We start from the raw sequence: 21,228 nt of genomic DNA, 5'->3' as shown, positions 1-21,228 counted from the left end.
TCTATGGGTCTTGGGTGGATCTTTGACTAGGTGTTATTCAGACAGGTTACTGTGGCTGCGTAAAGTTTTAGATAAAGCTTGGACAATAAGGTGGTCTTATCTTGGTTTTTCTGGCTTATCAAACTTGCTAACCTGAAGCACCTTTTCCTTGTTCCTCCCCAGGTCCCACCCCCTGTCAGTTGCAGGCTGAGAAAGCTTTCTTTGGGATGGTGAGGGTCCTGATGGCCAACTCCAGCATGCCACCCACCGTCTCCAGCATCTACGTCCCACAGTGCAGGGTGGGGGGACAGTGGAACCCAGTGCAATGCGATGGGCCTCCCGAGCAGGCCTTTGAGTGGTACGAGCAATGGAGGGCTCAGAACACGGATGGCCAAGAGCTGACCCCGGCTGCGCTGCTAATGAAGGTCATGAGCTATAGAGAAGCAGCTTCCAGAAACTTCCGTCTCTTTGTTCAAAACCTGTATGAGGCTGGCCAACAGGGCCTCTTTCCAGTGTTGGCTCAATATTCTTCCTTTCAAGATGTCCCCCTGGCATCGTTGGAAAGGAATATGAGTCTCCCCGGGGAAAACGTCCTCCTGGATCCCTACCTCTTTTGGCAGATCCTAAATGGCCAGCTTGGCCGATACCCAGGGCCCTACTCAGACTTCAGCACACCTTTGGCACACTTCGACCTTCGGAGCTGCTGGTGTGTGAATGAGGCTGGCCAGGAGCTGGAAGGAACTCGTGCAGAGCCAAGCAAGGTCCCAGCATGTGAGTTAACTCATGTGAAGAACCAAACTTGTGGGTTTTCAAAAAGGCTGTCCAGAGGGAGGGCATTAAGTGTGCTGGAATGGGGTTCAGAGATGTCCCGGAACTTTCCTAGTGTAGGGTGAGAGAATCGGGCTCCAGAGGGAAGCGAATTCCCACATCTGCACAGTCAGGTGTTGACTAGGGTAACACAGTCCATTTTTAATCATCATATAATTGATTATTTAAATCACATACCTTAGATTTTTTCTGTCGTCTTCTGTGTACAAAGCATTATCTTAGAGCCCATGAAGATTTTGGCAGTGACCATGACTGGCCCTCGGCCTCCCATGTTAATGCTTTCTTGAGCTCTGATAAGGTAAGAGCACCATTTGACTAACCAGCAGGTTTTATGACGGTCCTGCTGCTTGCCCAGGGCACTACTGGTGCTCAGGACCTCAGGAAAGTGTTCCCTAAAGTGCCTTCATTGACTTGGAGAGATTCAGTTGAGGGACGAATGAAGAGCCACTGATGAAGGTCTGTAGGCTCACTTGGTGGCAGGCAGACTTAGTGGAAAGCTGTGGTGTGTGAGGAGTCAATAGAATGCAGCTGACTCTATGTCTTGAATTAAAATACCTTATTCCAAATAGCCGTCCAGCAGTTTGAAAGAACAACCAGATTCAACACTGCTGTTATCACAGCAGCCTCTGTGACCAGCAGTCGTAAGTAACATCGTAGCTGTCCATGGAAACGCAACTGGTTCCTCGCAGTGCTGAGCGTTGTCGGGACCTTTCGTGATACAGAAGCATCAGACCATTTGACGTTAGCCAGGGTTTAGACTTTAGCACAACCAGATGTTGAGAATACTGGGTGAAAGGACCACGTGGTGAGAACTGGAATGCCCTTGGCATTGTAAGTGGCCTGGAGACAGCGCTGCTATGATTCTCATTAAAACATAGGATCCAGCAAGGCACATGCCTGTGATCCCAGAGGCTCAGGAGGCTGGGGCAGGAGGATCACAAGTTCCAAGCCAGCCTCAGCAATTTACGCCAGGCCCCAAGTAACTAGGGATGTGACTCAGAGGTTAAGCGCCTCTGGGTTTAATCCTGGGTACAAAAAAAAAAAAAGAAAGAAAGTAAAAGAAAAACAACACCTTTGAAACAACAACTTTGAGATCCAACAATAGGCTCTCAAAGCCAGCACAGTAATGTGGGACACGACTGTTACATAAGTCTTACTTATTTTTGTGAAACCTGTAGAATCACTCTCCATACCAGAGGCCAGGCCTCTGCCATGAAGACATTCCTATAAGTTTGGTCCTCTTGGCGTACAATTGTAGGAATCTGAGTTACTATTTCCAAAAATACCTAGTAACAATAGGGACTAATCTCATTCTCCCAGTTCTGAATGCTGAGCTGAGCATTGGAACTGGGTTAGAGTACAGTGACCTTTCCACTGAGTAACAGGAGACTGCAGAGTAGTCTGTGCATATAAGATACTCCATTAGGGAGCAAATATTAAAACTTCCATATATGCTCGGTATTTTTTGCCTTCTTTTTAAATTTCTATTTTCATTTTAAGGTCATGTTAACAGCTGAGAACTGCAGACAATTTGCCTAGGGTATTATTTTAGTGTTATGTGCACATGCCTTATGAATAAAGAAACACCTGTATTTTGAGGTGCATATTCAAACTCTCTTGTTGATGGGGAATGAGATTGAATGGGTTTTGTTCAGAGCCTCAACATGTGGTCCAGCAGCACCAGCAGAACTCTGGGAACTTGCTAGAGATTTGGGATCTTGGGCTTCACTTTCTGAACCAAAACCTGCATCTGTATAAGATTTCCAGGCAAATCAAATGCTCCCAGAGGCTCAAGAAAGGCCAAGCCTAGGGGCAGAACTCAGTTGTCTGGAATCCTGGTTCTGCTGTCTGCCTCCATGTGAGTCGGAGGGGACAAACCCTCTCAATCAGTTTCATCTGGAAAGTCTGGGTTACAATAAGTCACTGCCTCTGGTAGTTGAGATGCTTATCAAAGGGAATAGACAGAGTGCCAAGTGTGGTACACAGAAAGTGCTTAATAAATGATGACAGAATTAATATCACTGTTGGTGATGAAGGCACCAGTAACTTCCCACATGTGTGCAGAGTCATGGCTCAGGCCTCCAGGAGTGTGATGCCACATTGCTGTCCTGGAGTGATTGAAAATTTGCTTTTTAAAAACAAATTTTTGATTTGTTCTTTTTAGTTATACACGACAGTAGAATGTATTCTGACATATTGTACATACGTGGAGCATGACTTCCCATTCTTGTGGTTGTTCATGATGTGGAGTTACACTGGCCCAGTATTCACCCTTGCTGCCTTTCCTTCATCCCCCATTGTCTCATCCAGTGAACTTTTCTTCTTCTTCCCCCACTTGTTGTGAGTTAGCATCCACATATCAAAGAGAACATTTGGCCTTTGGTTTTTTGGGATTGGCTTATTTCACTTAGCATAATAGTCTCCAGTTCCATTCATTAACTGGCAAATGCCATAATTTTGTTCCTCTCTATGGCTGAGTAATATTCCATTTTATATATGTACCATATTTTCTTTATCCATTCATCATTTGAAGGGCACCTAGGTTGGTTAAATAGCTTAGCTATTGAATTGATCTGCTATAAACATTGATGTGCTTGCATCACTGTAGTATGCTGATTTTAAGTCCTTTGGGTATGTGCAGAGGAATGGGAAAACTGGGTCAAATGGTGATTCCATTCCAAGTTTTCTGAGGAATCTCCATACTGCTTTCCAGAGTGCTCACACCAGTGTGCATTCCCACCAGCAATGTATGAGTGTACCTTTTTCCCTACATCCTCACCAATATTTATTGTTACTTGTATTCTTGATAATTGTCATTCTGACTGGAGTGAGATGGAATCTCAGTGTGGTTTTAATTTGCATTTCTCTAATTGCTAGGGACATTGAACATTTTTTCATATATTTGTTGACTTGATTGTATTTCTTTTTTTGTGAAGTATGTGTTCAGCTCTTTTGTCCATTATTGTTTGGGTTCTTCTTCTTATTTTTTGGGACATTAACTGTTTTGAGTTCTTTATATATCCTGAAGATTAATGCTGTTGCTGAGATGCAGGTGGCAAAGATTTTCTCCCATTCTATAGGCTCTCTCTTCATGTTCTTGATTGTTTCCTTTGCTGTGAAGAACCTTTTTAGTTTGATGTTATCCCATTTATTTATTCTTGATTTTACTTCTTCTTTAGGAGTCTTGTTGAGGAATTTGGAGACATGATGGAGATTTGGGCCTATTTTTTCTTGTCATGGGGTCTCTGGTCTAATGCCTAGGTCCTTGATCTACTTTGAGTTGAGTTTTGTGCAGGGTGAAGCATAGGGGTTTAATTTTATTTTCTACATATGGATTTCCAGTTTTCTCAGCATCATTTGTTTGAAGAGGCTATCTTTTCTCCAATGTATGTTTATGGTATCCTTGTCTGAGATAACTATATTTATGTGCGTTTGACTCTGTGTGTTCTATACTGTAACATAGGTCTACATGTTTGTTTTGGTGCCAATACCATGCCATTTGGGGTACTATAGCTTTCTAGTATAATTTAAAGTCTGGTATTGTGATACCGCCTGCTTTACTTTTCTCACTGAGGATTGCTTTGGCCATTCTGAGTCTCTTATTTTTCCAAATCAATTTCATGTTTGTTTTTTCTACTTCTATGAAGAATGTCATTGGGATTTTAATAGGAATTGCTGGGAGCCATTAGCCAAGTAGGTATGACAATTTCCTTGCCAGCGTACCCCATGTTGCTGACATGTTGCAGTGACATTGAATGTACGTGACCTTGCTCAAGGACCAAGGCAGATTAGGGTGTTCCCGGTTTTAAGATAATCGTGTTTAGGGCGTTCCCAGTTTAGGTTTCAGGTTTAAGGTTTAAGATTATTCCTGCTGGGAATAGGGCATATCCTGCTGCCTGAGTTCCCCTTGAGTTCTCAGGGATTCAGACAGTATATTTTGGGAGACAGAAGCCCAGTGGAGGTGGATTTGGGCAGAGAACGTGGATTTGGGCAGAGAACGTGGATTTCCCCAGAACGTGATTGTAGACGGCTGGTGTGAGTTCGGGAATAAAGAGTTGCTGTTTGAATCTACAAGCTGTGTGGTGGCTCGTGATTGTGTGCCCAGCCAGACTGCGGCATTTGTGCCCAGCCAGACTGCGGCATTTGGCGGCTCGTACGGGGAACTTCTGAAGCTTGGAGGTAAGTGAAATTGCTCGCCCCTGAGGAAGAGCGAAAGAATGGGTGACCAACTCAAAAAACAATGTGTTATTGTTTTGATTTATCTTGTTTTTGTTTCAAGCTGCCTATCCCTAGAAATTTCTCAGGCAAACTGGAAAAAATGGTTGACTAAAGGTTTGAAGTTTGTCGGCCCTGAGGAAGAGAAAATTGATACAACGATTTTTTATTCCGTTTTTGTTTCATTCAGTTTCGGCTTTGTTTTGTGCTATCTTATTGGGTTGCGTTATCTTTATAGTAGATTAGAAATTAGTAAAAAACAAACCGAAAAGATGTTAAGTAAATTGTTAGAGGTTCAGACCATGGAGAAAGACATTTTAGATCAAGCAAAAGAGAAGGTCTCTCGAGCTAGTCAGACAGAGGAAGAAAATTTAAAGGAAAAGGGGTTGTTAGGAAAAAGGACACAACAGGAGGCTGTTACTAACTCCATTTTATCACAAGAGGGCGTAATTCAACCAACAGCCCCACCGATGGAGACAGCTGAGTGGCCCTCAAACCCCGTAGTTGATAAATGGGATCCTGAGACAGGACCTCAAAGATTAGCATGCCCTGTACTTGAACAGGCAGGAGGGCAGCGAATTCACCGTGCTTTAGATTTTAAAACAGTGAAGCAGTTAAAGGAGGCTGTAACAACCTATGGTCCCCAAGCTCCCTTCACGGTAAGCATGGTTGAGTCCATTACTAACTTGGACATGACGCCAGCAGATTGGGCTAGCATGTGTAAATCTGTACTAAATGGAGGACAATATTTGTTATGGAAGGTTGCCAATGAGGAATTTTGCACGGAGACAGCTAGGCGAAATGCAGCAGCCGGTTACCCTCAAAGAAATCTAGATATGTTGTTAGGAAAAGGACCTTATGAGGGTCAACGGCAACAAATTGAATATGATCCTGCTATATATGCACAAATTGCTGCAGACGCAGTTAGGGCATGGAAGACTTTACAAGGACATGGAGATTTACAAGGTCAGCTATCTAAGGTAATACAGAGAGCTAATGAAACTTACGCTGACTTTGTAGATAGGCTAATTCAAACGGCTGCCAAAATTTTTGGGAATACAGAACAAGCAATGCCATTAATAAAACAACTGGCTTATGACCAAGCAAATCGTTGCTGCAGAGAGGTTATTAGACCATGGAGACATGAAGATTTAAACACATATATTAAATTATGTAGAGATATTAATGAACAAGGGCAAGTCTTGGCAGCTGCAGTACAACAGGCTTTAGATGCCAGGCCAAAAACATGCTATGATTGTGAACAAACAGGACATTTTAAAAGGAATTGCCCCATAGGAGGAGGGTTTAACAAAAGTAGGTATCAAAGGAATAGAATACCAGGTATTTGCCCACGATGCCGTAGAGGGAGACATTGGGCTAATGAATGCCGTTCTCAAACCACCATAGAAGGTACTCCCTTATCAAAAAACGGACAAAGACCAGGTATTTATCCAAGATATCGTGGAGAAAGGCATCAGGCTCCATTGCCAAAAAACGGACAGGGGGGCCCAATGCTCCGGGGCCCACAACCACAAATATACGGGGCAGTGGAGGATCCCAGCAACACCATCAGGCTAGTGCCCAGGACACATTGTCCATTAAATCCCTCATCAGACAAACCCGAGGGAGCGCAGGGTTGGACATCTGTGCCTCTGCCAGAGCAGTATTAACTCCAGAGATGGGAGTTCAAATCATTCCCACAGGAGTAAAAGGACCTCTTCCCCAAGGAACAGTAGGCTTATTATTGGGACGTAGTTCATCTACATTAAAAGGACTTATGATAAGTCCTGGGGTAATTGATCCCGATTATGTAGGTGAAATAAAAATTATAGCTAGTTCTCCAAGAGGTATATCAGTAATTTCACCTGGAGATAGAATAGCACAGTTGTTAATAATACCCAGCCTACATAATAAATTTCCTAGTCATAGTGTAGAAAGAGGTTCCAGGGGATTAGGCTCCACAGGTGTAGATTGGGCTATGTTGTCTTTAAATTTAGATTCTCGCCCAATGCTAAAACTAAATATTCAAGGTCATGAGTTTAATGGGCTACTGGACACAGGAGCTGACCTTAGCATCATATCTCGTCAAGAATGGCCAAAACATTGGCCATTACAACAAGCCACTCAAACGCTTCGAGGCCTAGGAGTGGCAACTAATCCCCATAGAAGTTCTATGATATTAGATTGGAAGGATCCTGAAGGATGTGAAGGAACTATACAGCCATATGTATTGGATCATCTTCCTATAAATTTATGGGGACGAGATGTCCTAGATCAATTAGGTTTGACGTTAACAAATAACATCAATCCTAATGCGCCCACTACTAGGGCTAGACAAGGCTTTAGGAAAGAAAAAAGATTAGGAAAACGGGCAAGTTATAGCAGCACCAGTACAAATAGATCAAGGAACAGACAGACATGGGTTGGATTTTCAGAAAGGGCCACTGAGACAATCAAAATTACTTGGAAATCAGAAAGACCAGTGTGGGTTCCTCAGTGGCCCCTGACTAAAGAAAAGACACAAGTAGCCCATGATCTGGTCAAACAACAATTAGCGGAAGGACATATACAACCTTCCATATCTCCCCATAATACTCCCATTTTTGTCATCAAAAAGAAATCTGGTAAATGGAGATTATTGCAAGATTTAAGAGCCATTAATAATGAGATGGTTATTATGGGACCTGCTCAATCAGGGATTCCTCAATTGTCTGCTTTGCCAAAAACCTGGCATGTTTTAGCTATAGATATTAAAGATTGTTTTTTTTCAATTCCAATTCATCCCGAGGATAGTCCACGTTTTGCATTTACTATCCCTGCATTAAATCATGAAGGTCCTGATCAGAGATATGAATGGAAAGTACTCCCTCAAGGGATGGCTAACAGTCCAACTATGTGTCAAATATATGTTAACAAAGCAATCCAGCCACTTAGAAATCAAAATCCTGAACTACAAATATTTCACTATATGGATGATGTATTATTGGCACATAAAGATAAAAACATATTGCTGGAATGTTATGCCACACTTACAAACTTATTAAAAAATTATAATCTAGAGATAGCAATAGATAAAGTGCAATTAAATTTTCCAATTAATTATTTAGGAGTTCTATTATCCTCAACCATGGTCCGTCCACCAAAAATTCAAATACGAGTAGATCAACTCAAATCACTTAACGACTTTCAAAAGTTATTGGGAGACATAAATTGGATAAGGCCTTATCTAGGTATACCAACAGGAGAATTGGGACCTTTATTTGATATTCTAAAAGGTCCATCAGATCCAAATTCACCCCGCATGTTAACTCCTAAAGCAAGAAAGGCATTAAAAATTATTGAAACATATATGGAAAACATACATTTGGATAGAATTGATATAAGTTTGCCTTTATTATTTATTGTACTACCAACAAAAAATATTCCTACAGGAGTATTTTGGCAAGAAGGTCCATTATTGTGGATACATTTATCTTATTCTCCTAACACTATTCTTACTAGGTATCCTGAGGCTGTAGGACAATTAATACTCAAAGGAATAAAAGCAGCGAAGGGAGTGTTTGGAATTTCTCCCAATAAAATTATTACTCCATATACTATGGATCAAATTGATGAGTTAGCTAATGAGTTAAATACTTGGGCAATAATCATGTGTAAATCTAATGTTTCATTTGATAATCATTTACCATCTAATCCTTTGTTGTCTTTTTGGTCTAAGCATCCTGTAGTTTTTCCTAAAATGACAAGAAAAACACCTATCATGAATGCTCCAAATATATTCACTGATGGGTCAAATAATGGTACAGCAGCAGTAGTTACCCCTGATCAAACTTTTACATTTTTAGTACCCAAACAATCAGCTCAAAAGGTAGAGCTTAATGCAGTTTTACAAGCTTTTGTGATGTTTAAAGATTCTGTATTTAATTTATTTTCTGATAGTCAGTATGTAGTTAATGCTATAGTATCTCTTGAAGATGCTGGTAGGATTTCCCCTTCTTCTACTGTTTTCTCTTTGTTTTCCACTATACAAAGTCTAATCTGGGACAGAAAAGATCCATTCTTTATAGGACATATTAGGGCACATACAGGATTGCCTGGAGCCCTTAGTTTAGGCAATGATTTAGCAGATAAAACTACACATGACATACATATTTTCTCTACATTTGAAGAAGCTACAAATTTTCATAAAAGGTTTCATGTTAATGCTAATACTTTACAAAAGCATTTTAAAATAACTAAAGAACAAGCCAGACATATAATAAAACAATGTCAAAATTGTGTGACATTTTTACCACAAGTTAATCGTGGAGTCAATCCTAGAGGACTGATACCTAACCATATTTGGCAGATGGATGTCACACACTTGCCAGAATTTGGAAAATTAAAATATTTACATGTTACAGTCAATACTTCTTCTGGATTTTTGATGGGCTCCCTTCATGCCGGAGAAAAAACTAAAGATGTTATAGCTCATTGCTTACAAAATTTTGCCACTGTGGGCGTTCCTAAACAGTTAAAAACCGATAATGGTCCTGGCTATACCTCTACCTCTTTTAAACAATTTTGCTCATCATTTGGTATTACTCATATAACAGGAATCCCATACAATCCACAGGGACAAGGCATAGTTGAAAGAGCTCATCAAACTATTAAAACATACTTATTAAAGCAAAAAGAGGGAATTGGAAGGGGGTATATATCCCCCAAAGATAAACTTAAAATAACGCTTTTTACTCTAAACTTTTTAAATTTGGATTCATCAGGACTTAGTGCTGCGGAAAGGCATATGTATCCAAAAAATGTACATAAGCCTAAAGTACTTTGGAAAGATATTCTAACAGGACAATGGAAAGGTCCTGACCCAGTGATTGTCTGGAGTCGGGGGTCTGTTTGTGTTTTTCCACAGGGAGAACAGCAGCCTATTTGGATTCCAGAGAGATTAACTAAAACAGTTTCTACAGATCGAAAAGAAGATGATTTGACTCAAATCCATAACAGCTGATATCCAGAGCTCCAGCTTGGCCATTCTTACATCTGCGACAGTGATTAACCAGGATGCTTTTTTCAATAGCTATTTTATTATTGCATTTTTCCACATCATAAGGTTCTATTTTTATTTTTTGAGCTCATACAAACCTAGGTTAATGTTTTTCTGATCAGTTTTATTTTTTAACTGTGGAGTTTTTAAACATTGCAATGGAGATTTCACCTAGGTAAAGCTACAAGGCCTTTACTATTTTCTTATGTGTTGTACGTTTGTGTACACTCTTGTGTTTTGTGTTGTATGTCTGTATGTGCATATGTCCATATTTCTTATATGAGGAGCGCTCATGAAAAAATGGATCCGAATTATTATTATTATTTTTTTATTCACGTGATTTAAATGGTTTAATTTAAATTATGTAAACAGCTGTTAAGGATTGTTTTTAAAGGTGGTTAACAGATCTGTTTGTTTACTAATTTAAATTAGGTAAAAAGCTGTTAAGGATTGTTTTTAAAGTAGGTTAACAGATCTGTTTGTTTACTTTCACCTTTCCTTTTCATTATATTTAATAATTCTTTTCAGGATAATGTCTCTTTAGCATCATTGCCAGAATTCCTATCTCCATCCCAGTGCCGGTGAAGAACTCAACAAGTAATGCTCAAAGAGTCAACTTACTTTGGGAGGAAACGGATTTTGGGAGGAAATGGACATATTGATAGATTCCTCTGCTTTGAACTGCTTGCAGAACTTGCCTGGACTATGTAACTATCGTTTGATGGTGTCACTAGTGATGTAATTTTTATTTCCTTGCCAGCGCACCCCATGTTAATTGTGGTAGTGCTGACATATCTTTGCTGATGGTGTCACCAGTGATGCAATTTTTCCCAAGGAGCCGTCAATTGGCTTGGTGTCGTGGCATTTCTGTATCCTCCTCCCTTCTGCTAGTGATGGTCTAAAATTTGGGGGCCAATGGCTTATGCTGGACCGGTAGTCAGTGACGGGTATGATCCAATTGCAGTGGTATCAACCTAAGACAGGAGGCTGACGCCTAAAGGTCAGTTTTCCGATGACGGGTAAGAACCATATGTTGAATTGGACAACCTACCAGGCTCGGTCCATAAGCCACATTAACCTCACTCCCCCACTGGCACCAAGGCCAAATTTGGGGGCCAACAGAGGTGAGGCAAAGAACCTCACCCCCCCACTGGTGCATAGACCTATCCACAAGTATGGCTGTATGCTGGACCGGTAGTCAGTGACGGGTATGATTCAATTGCAGTGGTATCAACCTAAAACAGGAGGCTGATGCCTAAAGGTCAGTTTTTCCCATGACGGGTAAGAACCATATGTTGAATTGGACAACCTACCAGGCACGGTCCTTAAGCCACATTGCTTGTTGTTTAATTAATCAGAAGGGGGGAGATGCTGGGAGCCATTAGCCAAGTAGGTATGACAATTTCCTTGCCAGCGTACCCCATGTTGCTGACATGTTGCAGTGACATTGAATGTACGTGACCTTGCTCAAGGACCAAGGCAGATTAGGGTGTTCCCGGTTTTAAGATAATCGTGTTTAGGGCGTTCCCAGTTTAGGTTTCAGGTTTAAGGTTTAAGATTATTCCTGCTGGGAATAGGGCATATCCTGCTGCCTGAGTTCCCCTTGAGTTCTCAGGGATTCAGACAGTATATTTTGGGAGACAGAAGCCCAGTGGAGGTGGATTTGGGCAGAGAACGTGGATTTGGGCAGAGAACGTGGATTTCCCCAGAACGTGATTGTAGACGGCTGGTGTGAGTTCGGGAATAAAGAGTTGCTGTTTGAATCTACAAGCTGTGTGGTGGCTCGTGATTGTGTGCCCAGCCAGACTGCGGCATTTGTGCCCAGCCAGACTGCGGCAAGGAATTGCATTAAATCTGTATAGTACTTTTTGTAGTATGGCCAATTTGACAATATTAACTCTGCCTATCCAAGAACATGGGAGATTTTTCCATCTTTTAAGGTTTTCTTTAATTTGTTTCTTTAGGGTTATTTAGTTTTCATTGTAGAGGTCTTTCACCTCTTTTGTTAGATTGACCCAAATGTTTTATTCTTTTTTTGTGGCTATTGTGAAAGGGATAATTTTTCTAATTTCTCTTTTAGTCTTTTTATCACTGATGTATAGGAATTCAATGGATTTATGGATATTAATTTTATATCCTGCTACTTTATTGAACTAATTTATGAGTTCTAGAAGTTTTCTGGTGGAGTTTTTTTTTTTATTTTCTAAATATAGAACCATGTCATTGGCAAATAGGGATAGTTTGCGTTCTTCTTTTGCTATTCATATCCCTTTAGTTTCATTCTTTTGTCTCATTACTCTGGCTAGGGTTTCAAGGAATATGGTAAATAGGAGTGGTCAAAGAGCACATTACTGTCTTGTTCCAGTTTATAAAGGAAATGCTTTCATTTTTTTCTTCATTTAGAATGACGTTGACCTTAGGTTTAGCACATACAGTTTTTATAATGTTGAGGTATGTTCCTACTATCCCTAGTTTTTCTACTGTTTTGAACATGAAGCGGTGCTGTATTTTGTCAAGTGCTTTTCCTGCATCTATTGAGATAATCATGTGATTCTTATCTTTTAGTCTATTGATGTGATGAATTATGTTTATTGATTTCTATATGTTGAACCAACCTTGCATTCCTGGGATGAACCCCACTTGACCATGGTGCACTATCTTTATAATATATTTTTGTATGCAATTTTCCAGCATTTTATTAAGGATTTTTGCATCTATGTTCATCAGGGATATTAGTCTGAAGGTTTCTTTCCTTGATGTGTTTTTCTTTGGTTTTGATATCAAAGTGATACTAGCTTCTACAATGAGCTTGGAAGGGTTGGTTCTTTTTATATTTCATGGAATAATTTAAGGAGGATTAGTCATGTTCTTCTTTGAAGGTCTTCAAGAACTTGGCTGAGAATCCGTGTGGTCCTGGGCTTTTCTTTGTTGGCAGGCTTTTGATGGTCTTCAATGTAATTGCTTGAAATTGATCTGCTTGAATGTTCTGTGTCTTCCTGATTCAGTTTGGATTCCTCTGTGTCCAGAAGTTTGTCAATGTCTTCAAGCTTTTCTATTTTATTAGAGTATAAATTTTCAAAATAGTTTCTGATTATTGTATTTCAATAGTGTTCATCATGATGTTTCTTTTGAAAATTTACTTTATTTAATATGCATTTATGTACCACCTACTGTGTACACTGTGCTATATGATAGAGAATCATGGAAAGAGTGTTATCTGCCCTGAGGAGCACAGAGACCGGTGGGCAAAACTGAACATGTCATCAGGTCCATTATAAATAGTTGTGATAATTGAACCGAAGGGAATCCATAGGAATATACAGAAGATGCCCAGGGCATGGGGCTACTCTCTGATTGGTGACCAAGGTAAAGATTCTCTTGGCACCAGCTTCTGGGATGAAACATGGGGAATGTTCCTTCTAGGAAGAGGAAATTTCAAGTGCCAAGACAGAGAAGCTATAGCACAGCCAGTTTTGTTGGGGTAGAGTGGAGGACAGACTAGTGGAAGGAAGATGATCAGAAGAGGTGGAAGACACATTTGGGCTAGATTTTAAAAGGTTGTATGGGCCCAGTTAAAGAACTTTTACTTTATCTTGGAAGCAATGGAGAATGAGTAGAGTAGATGTTTTTAAATGTGATTTCTTTTTCTTTTTTCTTTTTTGCTTCAGGGTACCAAATCCCTGGGATTGATAGATTATTTGATTAGGAATATTCATTTGATCAAAAGAACAATAATGTCTTTAAATTCCAGAAGTCAAAGTTTTCTGCCAATCTCCTGCCCTCACAAAAATCATGGGTTCCTGCCAATGTGGAATTTATAGTGTGATTGGCTGAAATAAATCCAATGAGGGTGGTGCTTGGCATGGTGAAGATTCCAGGGACTGTGTGTGCCAGGCACTGTGTGTGGCACTTCAGCTACTGTGCCTCATAGAATCTTCTAGAACTCCCAGGCAGTAGGAGTACATGCACAGCATGCAGCATACATCACCTAATAGAGTCCTAAGGTGTAGGTGCACCATGAATGTTGAGTGAGTGAAATTCTGGAGGCAAGGCAGGAAGGACATTCCAGCTGTGGCCAGAGCTAGTTCAAGGGGAATGGCTGAGTGCTGTGTGTGTGCACGTGGGCCCTTGCCCAGCTCAGCAGAGCTGTGCATGGTGAATAATGCCAGGGGGCTGTTTTTGTTCCCCTAGGTCCTGGCTCCTGTGAGGAAGCTAAGCGTGGTGTCCTGCAGTTCATTGAGGAAGCAGAAGAGATTGTCTCAGCTTCCAACAGCTCCCGCTTCCCTCTGGGAGAGAGTTTCCTGGTGGCCAAAGGAATCCAGCTGACCAACGAGGAACTGGGCCTTCCTCCGCTCCTCCCTTCCCGGGAGGCTTTCTTGGAGAAGTTTCTGCGTGGGAGCGATGATACCATCCGTTTGGCAGCTCAGTCTAGTGAGTGCTGAGCGCTGAGTTTTCCCAACCCACCTTGCCGTCCCCAGGGCTGCACTACTCCATTTCCCCAGGCTGGTGGGTTCCTGGGAAAGAAAAGGCAAAGTGGTTTTGTGTCCCCAGTCAAAGCTGGAAAGGTGCCCACTCCTCCTAAATGCTGCCAGACCCACTGGGGACAGGCCTCCATGCTCTGTGTGGCAGATGGCCTGTGAAACCTCACAGTCTTTTTGAAATGTGAGTGGCCCAAATGCTTCCACACCCCCATGGCCTGTTCCTAAGTTTTCATCCATATCCAAGGATGCAGGACCCCATGTGGGTAAGGGTGAGGGGGCCTCTTTATCAGAACCATGGCAGGGAAGCTCACTGAACCCAAGGTCACACCTCACTGCCTGCATGGGACAGAGCCACAGGGGGCCTGCAGGCCTCCAGCCCCAGCAGCAGCCACAGAAGCATCCTCACCCTGGACCAGGCCCTTTCCATGTCGCAGAGGACCACATCTTTGCAGTAAATCTTCTAATACATTCAGGGGCACAAAGCTATAATCGCCATCTGTGGATATTTTACAAATGGGGAAACTGAACCCTGAGTGAAGTCACAGCCCAGTGCCACACATTTATCACCCAAGAAAGCCCAGATGGGCACCTCTTGGTCAGGGCCTCGGGCCCATTCCCTGAGTATCTCTGCCCCCTGCCCAGCAGGTCTCAGGGATGTGCCAAGACCTACTGCCTCCCAGAGCCCATGTTCTGCCTGCTCCACCCACAACCACTGGCAGGAGGGCCTGAGCCCTGGGTTCTCACCCTGACCCCACACCAACTTGGCACAGACACAGGATTCTCCTGTCTGAGCCTTACCTGAGACCCCCATCCCTTTCTAGTTTTGCCGAGTGATCCTCTATCTGGAGTTTCCTGGGCTTGGGTCCCATGACAGCGTCTTACCAAGGCAGACTGAGCCAGGCAGTGGGCTGGCACCTCCCTGTCTCCCATTGCTGGAGTCCCCTGGAGGCTTGGGATCTTTGTTCTTCTGACCCCACATGAGAATCTCCTGAGGTTGCCTTTGGTTCCTGGCCCTCTCCCTTACCACGCAACTCTCCTGGAAGTCAAGGCACCACGTCCTGCTCACCTTTACCTCCAGAGCAGCTCAGCACCTGGCCTGGAGCAGGAGCTCCCATGGTGGTTCACCATCTCACTCTACTCCTCTCACCCCATTTTACTCCATCTACTCCCCTTAGCCTGTGCCCAGGCACCTCTGTTCTCTGTTCTTCAGAGACTCAACGACTTCTGCTTTTGAAAAGAAACCAGTTATTGTATATTTCATGCATGGATAGGGCTTGATGCAATCCAAGAGAGAAGTGGCACTGATGGCCCTTCAGTTGTGGCCACTGGACTTGGGGTGGGAAATGCAGGGAAGGGAAGAGAAAGCTGGAGGTGCGACAGAGACTCATCACTGAATGACATGAGGACATTTTCTTTAGAAGTCAAGCTAAGGAAGTTCCTCTCCAGCTAACCACATGTTCTGGTTTTGCATGTCTGCCTCTGGAGAAAGAGGAAGAATCCATAGACAAGGAACGGGGCTCTTCTCTCTGAAAGTCTGAGCACTCAGGGCCCATAACAGGGAGAGAATGAGGGCCACAAAGCACCTTTGCCTATAGAACTTGCCATCAGTGTCTAGGGCCTCGGGGCTGTGGGAGGGCTGCAGGATGTCCTTGGAGGGAAGTACGTATAACTGAGCCTGGCATGAGCTCAGTACTTAATGCCTATCGGGACTTTTGTTGCAATGATCACACTTACCCTGTTAAATAAGTATTGCAGCCATTCCATAGAAAAGTCAAGCTCAGACTTGGTTAATGGTTGGTTAACTCGCTCATGATCACACAGATAAGAGATACCATGCCAGGATTTAGGCACAAGCTTACCGGACTCCAGAGCTCTCCTGCTGTACCAGGCTGCTTCAAAGGTGGCTCTTGGTGTCCCCAGATGGGCTCTTAAGCTCTCCCCCCACTGCAACCATAAAGCCTGTTTCTGAAGGGTGACAAGTTGGGAAGAACTCTCCTGTGTATAGCAGGTAACGTCACACCTGTACTGCCCTAGAAGTGGTTGTTCTCCTCTAGGACCTGGTGAGAAGCCCCTACTCCCTCCCTGGCACCTGCACTGAGGAGAGGAGGTTGCAGATCCAACTGGAGGAAGGGCCTGGAGACAGGTCATGGCTACCTAGAAGGAGATGGGGGGGCGGGTCAGACTGCAGAGTGGCAGGAGCAGGTGTTGGGGCTGGGAGACCCAGGCCAGTGGCTGTGTGTCCTGCCCACTGCCCTCCTCTCATCCTCCTCTCATCTCATGCATGCATTCACTCCTATTTTTTTTCATTCAGTCATTTCCGGGGTGCGCAGTGTGGCCAGGTGTGGCTGTATGTGCAATGCACATGCAAAGCTTTGCACCGAGGAGCTTGAATGCCAGCACGGGGTGGCGGGGGCAACACTAGACAAATGTCTGAGGCCACATCTGAGTGCTGGTAGTGGAGACTGCTGTCTGGAAAAGCCAGGCGGTGAGGCAGATGCCCGGGGTTGGGAGGGGCTCTGGTCCCCTTACCAGGGCACCTGCAGGGGCTTCATGTAACCCCCCTTATTGAGCCTCTGCTCCTGACTTCTTGGAGCTGCTGTGAAGAGCAGATGAGGTTGTGTGGGTGAGCAAGCTTTGAAGGGGTCGAGAACCAACCTGCAGGAGTTTGCCAGGGAGGCCAAGAGGGCTGATTGGGCTGACCTCTGGTCAAAACCCCACTTTGATCTGCAAGGCCACAGTTCCGTTGCTTAGCCCATCTTTCTTGTTCATTAAATGTGATACTACCATTCTAGTAGAAATAAGAAGATTAAATTGACTAAAATATGTGCTTACACAGCACCTGGCAGGTACCTTGTAAGTTATTGTCAGTCCCACCTGCGATGAGGTCGATAGCACATGTGCTGAAGCCATCCCTGGGCTAATCCACCTGTATGGATGTCACCATCACTGTGGAGAGCTGCAGAGACTTTCACTGTGCAGCCCAGGAACTATTGTTATAGGATAATCTGCTGAGAGCCTACCCACCATCTGAGGGGCCTCTACAATATTCTGGGGTTAATGTTTGTCAGATAAATAAGAAGGCCACCCTATGCTGGGTTGCTTATGTTGGAGCAGAGCTGTATTGGGTGGCTCTCTGTGACAGGGCGCCCAGGGCAGGTGGTCACATTCTGCTCTTCTGCTGTGACTCCAGCCTTGAGCTTCTATCAGCAAAGCGGATCATCCTTGGAGGACCCCTCTGGAGGAACTGGCCCTCTGCGATCTGGCCCCTACGTGCCACAGTGTGATGCCTTCGGAAACTGGGAGCCTGTGCAGTGCCACGCTGGGACCGGTAAGGGGACCTGGGGTAGCTGAGTGATGCCGTTTTTTTTCTCTTAGAGGAAAGAACCCCATTTGGGGAAGCAATTAGGTTGGACTCCTGGGTCCCTTTCTCCTCGGCAACCTGGACAAAGCCCTTAGCTCCTCGGGCCTCTGGTTGTCTCCTCTGTGTGCTGTGTGAGAGGAGCAGAGCCCTTCAGCCATCTGGAAGGTCAAGGGCATGGATGCCAAGACCTGTGATGGTGAACGGTGCCAGGTGGGAAAGCTGGTACCTGGCCACGACTGCTAGGAATGCAAGAGAGGGAGGTTGCTTATTGATGCCCAGGAGTGTTCCCAGGGTGCTTCCTGAACATCTGGCTTGTGGCTCTTTTCCAGGGCACTGCTGGTGCGTGGACGGGAAGGGGGAGCCCACTCCTGCCTCGTTGACTGCGCGCTCCCCAGACCTCCCCCAGTGTGAGTGAAGCCCAGGACTGTCTAGCCCCAGCCCAGCAGGCTAGGCTGATGGAGCCAGCTGTGGTCACTCACGCGTGGGGTGGCTCCATGGGCCAGCCCTTCAGACCTACCCCTGAGCACAACCAGACACATTTCCCCAAGACCCCAGGGCCAGGGCTAGTGCTGAAGGGTGACAAGTTGGGAAGAACTTCCTGGTGGTTGCTCCTGGATGGGCGGGTGGAGGGACGGGCTGGGAGCAGGAGCAGGAAGGAGCCTGGCTCTATTCCTACACGCTGCGCATGGGGCAGTTCAGTCACTTCCCTGGCTTCATCTCCTACTCTCATCTGTACCTGCGGTCCCTGCCTGTTCCCCCGAGTGCCAGCCCTGTGCCATCAATGGCCCTTGACATCTCAAAAGTGGCACATGTCATGAGCTTCCAGCTCTCTGTGAAGGGAACCTCCTCCCTCGATGCCACCTCTGAAACCTGGAGTCAGCCAGGGCTGCTGCCTTGCCTTGGTGATCCCAGCCAACCCGCTACTCCCACAGGCCCCTCCACCTGTGAGACGTCTCTAGCCAACGGGCTGCTTTCCGGTTGGAAACAAGCTGTATCCCAAGAAAACCCATCTCCGGAAGACCTGTTCACCCCCACCTGCCTAGAGGTGAGGCTCTGAGGGCTCAGGAGAGTGAGCAAGGAGGCAGAGCTCACCTCCTCTGGTCGAAGATGGCTCTTCTACTTTTCAGCTAATCTGGCTTCATTAAAGACTCATAAGGAATCTTGAGCCTGGGTATTTGCCGTGGGCCTAGTAGACCCTGACGGTGTGTCCTTAGGCAACTTAGTTACCTTCTCTGTGCTCCAGTGGCTTTTTTTTTTTTAAATATAAAATTAGGCCACATTTTGTTCTGTCTTGTACTGGGATTGATTTGAGGAAATATTTCTCATGAAAAGTGTTTGAGGATGACCAAGCACCTGTACAACTGCTACCTTGTGTTTCCTGGAGTCCTCTGGGCCAGATCCCTGGGTTCCTCAGGTTCCCACCCTTGGGTGCTGTTTACTGGCACAGGGCCCTGCACTGGGGCTTCATCCCCTGCACTTCCCAGCTTCCTGGATGACCATGACGATTGACAGAAGCACTGACAAAAGCTCCCAGAGAAAGAGTTTATGCCTGGAATCCCACCCTTACCTGCCAGGTGATAGAAACACCTGTGCCCCTGTTTCTTTCCCCTAAGGTAGGAGTTATGGGACACCACTGCTTGCTCTACTCAGCCCCAGGGGCTTCCAGAAAGTGAGATGATCGGCATAGCACAGGCTGAAAGTGCCGAGCAGATTTCCTTATCGTTATTGACCACTGTGAACATGGCTCAATTATGAGTGAGTTTGCAGAGAATCAGCAACATGGTGAAGTCTTTTGACTTGGCTAACAACGGGCCCTGCTCCTTGTCCCGGCACTGATGCTCATGAGGGAGGGAAGGTGGAAGCACAGCTCCTGAGATGGGCAACCTGATTCCAGCACACGGCCTGGTCACCCTGGGACCCAGTGGTTCTCATGTGCAGCCCTGGAGCAGGGCTGTGCCGATAAACAGCACCCAAGGCTCTCCCCGCCCAAACGGAATGCCATGTCTGTAGCCTGCCCCTAGGTAGAGTCAAGCTCATGGCCAGAATGTCCTCAGTTTTAAGCCTGATAACCATGATTTTCTCAAACATTTGCTTGGGTTGGAGTCTTACCTCTGCAGCTTTCAAGCTGTGTGACCAGAGGCTCGTCACCTGATCTCTCTGGGCCTCTCTCTGGAGAGTGAGGACAGTAGGGGTCCTCCCTCCCCAGGTGCTGTGTGGGTACAAATGGCACCAGGAGTGGGTGGATGGGAGCACACCACGAGCCTCGTGGTTCCAGTCTTGGCAAATGTCAGATGCCATGTCATTGTCATTGCTTGTTGGCAAACCAGGCACAGCAGATTGTAAGTGAAAAAGTAGCAACAAATACTAGGGGAACCAGCAGCAGCCAGGAAACGCCTCTCCCCAGAGCACTTCGGATGGCGCTGGGGGCCACAGTCGTGGGCAGGGGACTCTCTGTGGTCAGGGAGCCCTGAAGGAAGTGCTGCAGGTGCAGTCCAGGCCTCCCCAGGTTTCTGCTTGTGGCTTTGGCCCCATGCATGCGGGGCCCTCTCCTCCTGTCTTCTGAGGTAGGGAACTGAGGCTCTGATTGTGTGAAGAGGCGTGCCAGGGTCCCAGCTGGTCTGGGGCAGTGAGGAAGAAGGGCTGATCCCGGGATGCTACTCTGGGTCCTACCCAGATGAGTGCTGGTAGTTTCCTTGGATGGCATCTTTATTTCCAGTCAGATACTCAGGCCTTCCCCAGGGTTCCTGTGTAAAAATCACTTCTGCAGTGGCGGGGTTGGTTCAGGAGAGTGAGGGCTCAGGGGCTAGAAGGATTGGGGCCCTGGGCCCGACCTGTCACTCAACCAGCCCCAGGCCCTGCTCCATTCCCTCCCCTCTGGGATAAAGAGTCACCAGAATTGGTCCCCAGCCTCAGAGGGGTAATGACATCCTTGCCTTGTGGGGTTGTTGTAACCATCAGCTCCATTTAACCATCAGCTCCACTGTGGACGTGCAGGAACAGAAGCAGGTAGTGACCTCCCGAGCAGAATGCCCTTCTCTGCTAGGAGAGGCCGTGGTCGGTGTTTGGGGAGGGCCCTCCTACAGACCTCCACCCACCCATAGGCGGACTGCAAAGCACTGCTCAGTGCTGTGACCTTGGCTTTGTCTCAGACAGGAGAATATGCCAGGCTGCAGGAGACCGAGGGGCGCCCCACGTGTGTGCACCCGGCATCAGGAGAAGAATTGTCACCTGGCATGAGCAGCAGTGGCCAGTGTGAGTAGTTGTCCCCCTCTTGTCACCTCTCTACCTCCCCACTGAGCGCTGGGTGTGCAGTCCCCAGACCTGGG

The 21,228-nt window shown here is 45.3% G+C and overlaps 1 protein-coding gene across 1 annotated transcript in view; it reads left to right on the top strand.

The window, feature by feature from the left end:
* Tg (thyroglobulin) overlaps positions 1–21,228 on the top strand; it is a 219,550-nt gene that overhangs the window by 17,715 nt on the left and 180,607 nt on the right. Inside the window, exons 10-15 of the mRNA XM_046449068.2 lie at positions 163–750; positions 14,252–14,491; positions 17,732–17,869; positions 18,232–18,309; positions 18,835–18,947; positions 21,052–21,154. Coding sequence (XP_046305024.1) covers positions 163–750; positions 14,252–14,491; positions 17,732–17,869; positions 18,232–18,309; positions 18,835–18,947; positions 21,052–21,154 — 1,260 coding nt within the window. The remainder of the gene's footprint in view (positions 1–162; positions 751–14,251; positions 14,492–17,731; positions 17,870–18,231; positions 18,310–18,834; positions 18,948–21,051; positions 21,155–21,228) is intronic.

The sequence above is a fragment of the Marmota monax genome, unplaced genomic scaffold, assembly GCF_021218885.2.
Source record: "Marmota monax isolate L192 unplaced genomic scaffold, Marmota_monax_Labrador192_F-V1.1 WCK01_AAM20220418_F8-fsc00073, whole genome shotgun sequence".
Classification (NCBI taxonomy): domain Eukaryota; kingdom Metazoa; phylum Chordata; class Mammalia; order Rodentia; family Sciuridae; genus Marmota; species Marmota monax.
This window is presented reverse-complemented; position numbering and strand designations above follow the sequence as displayed.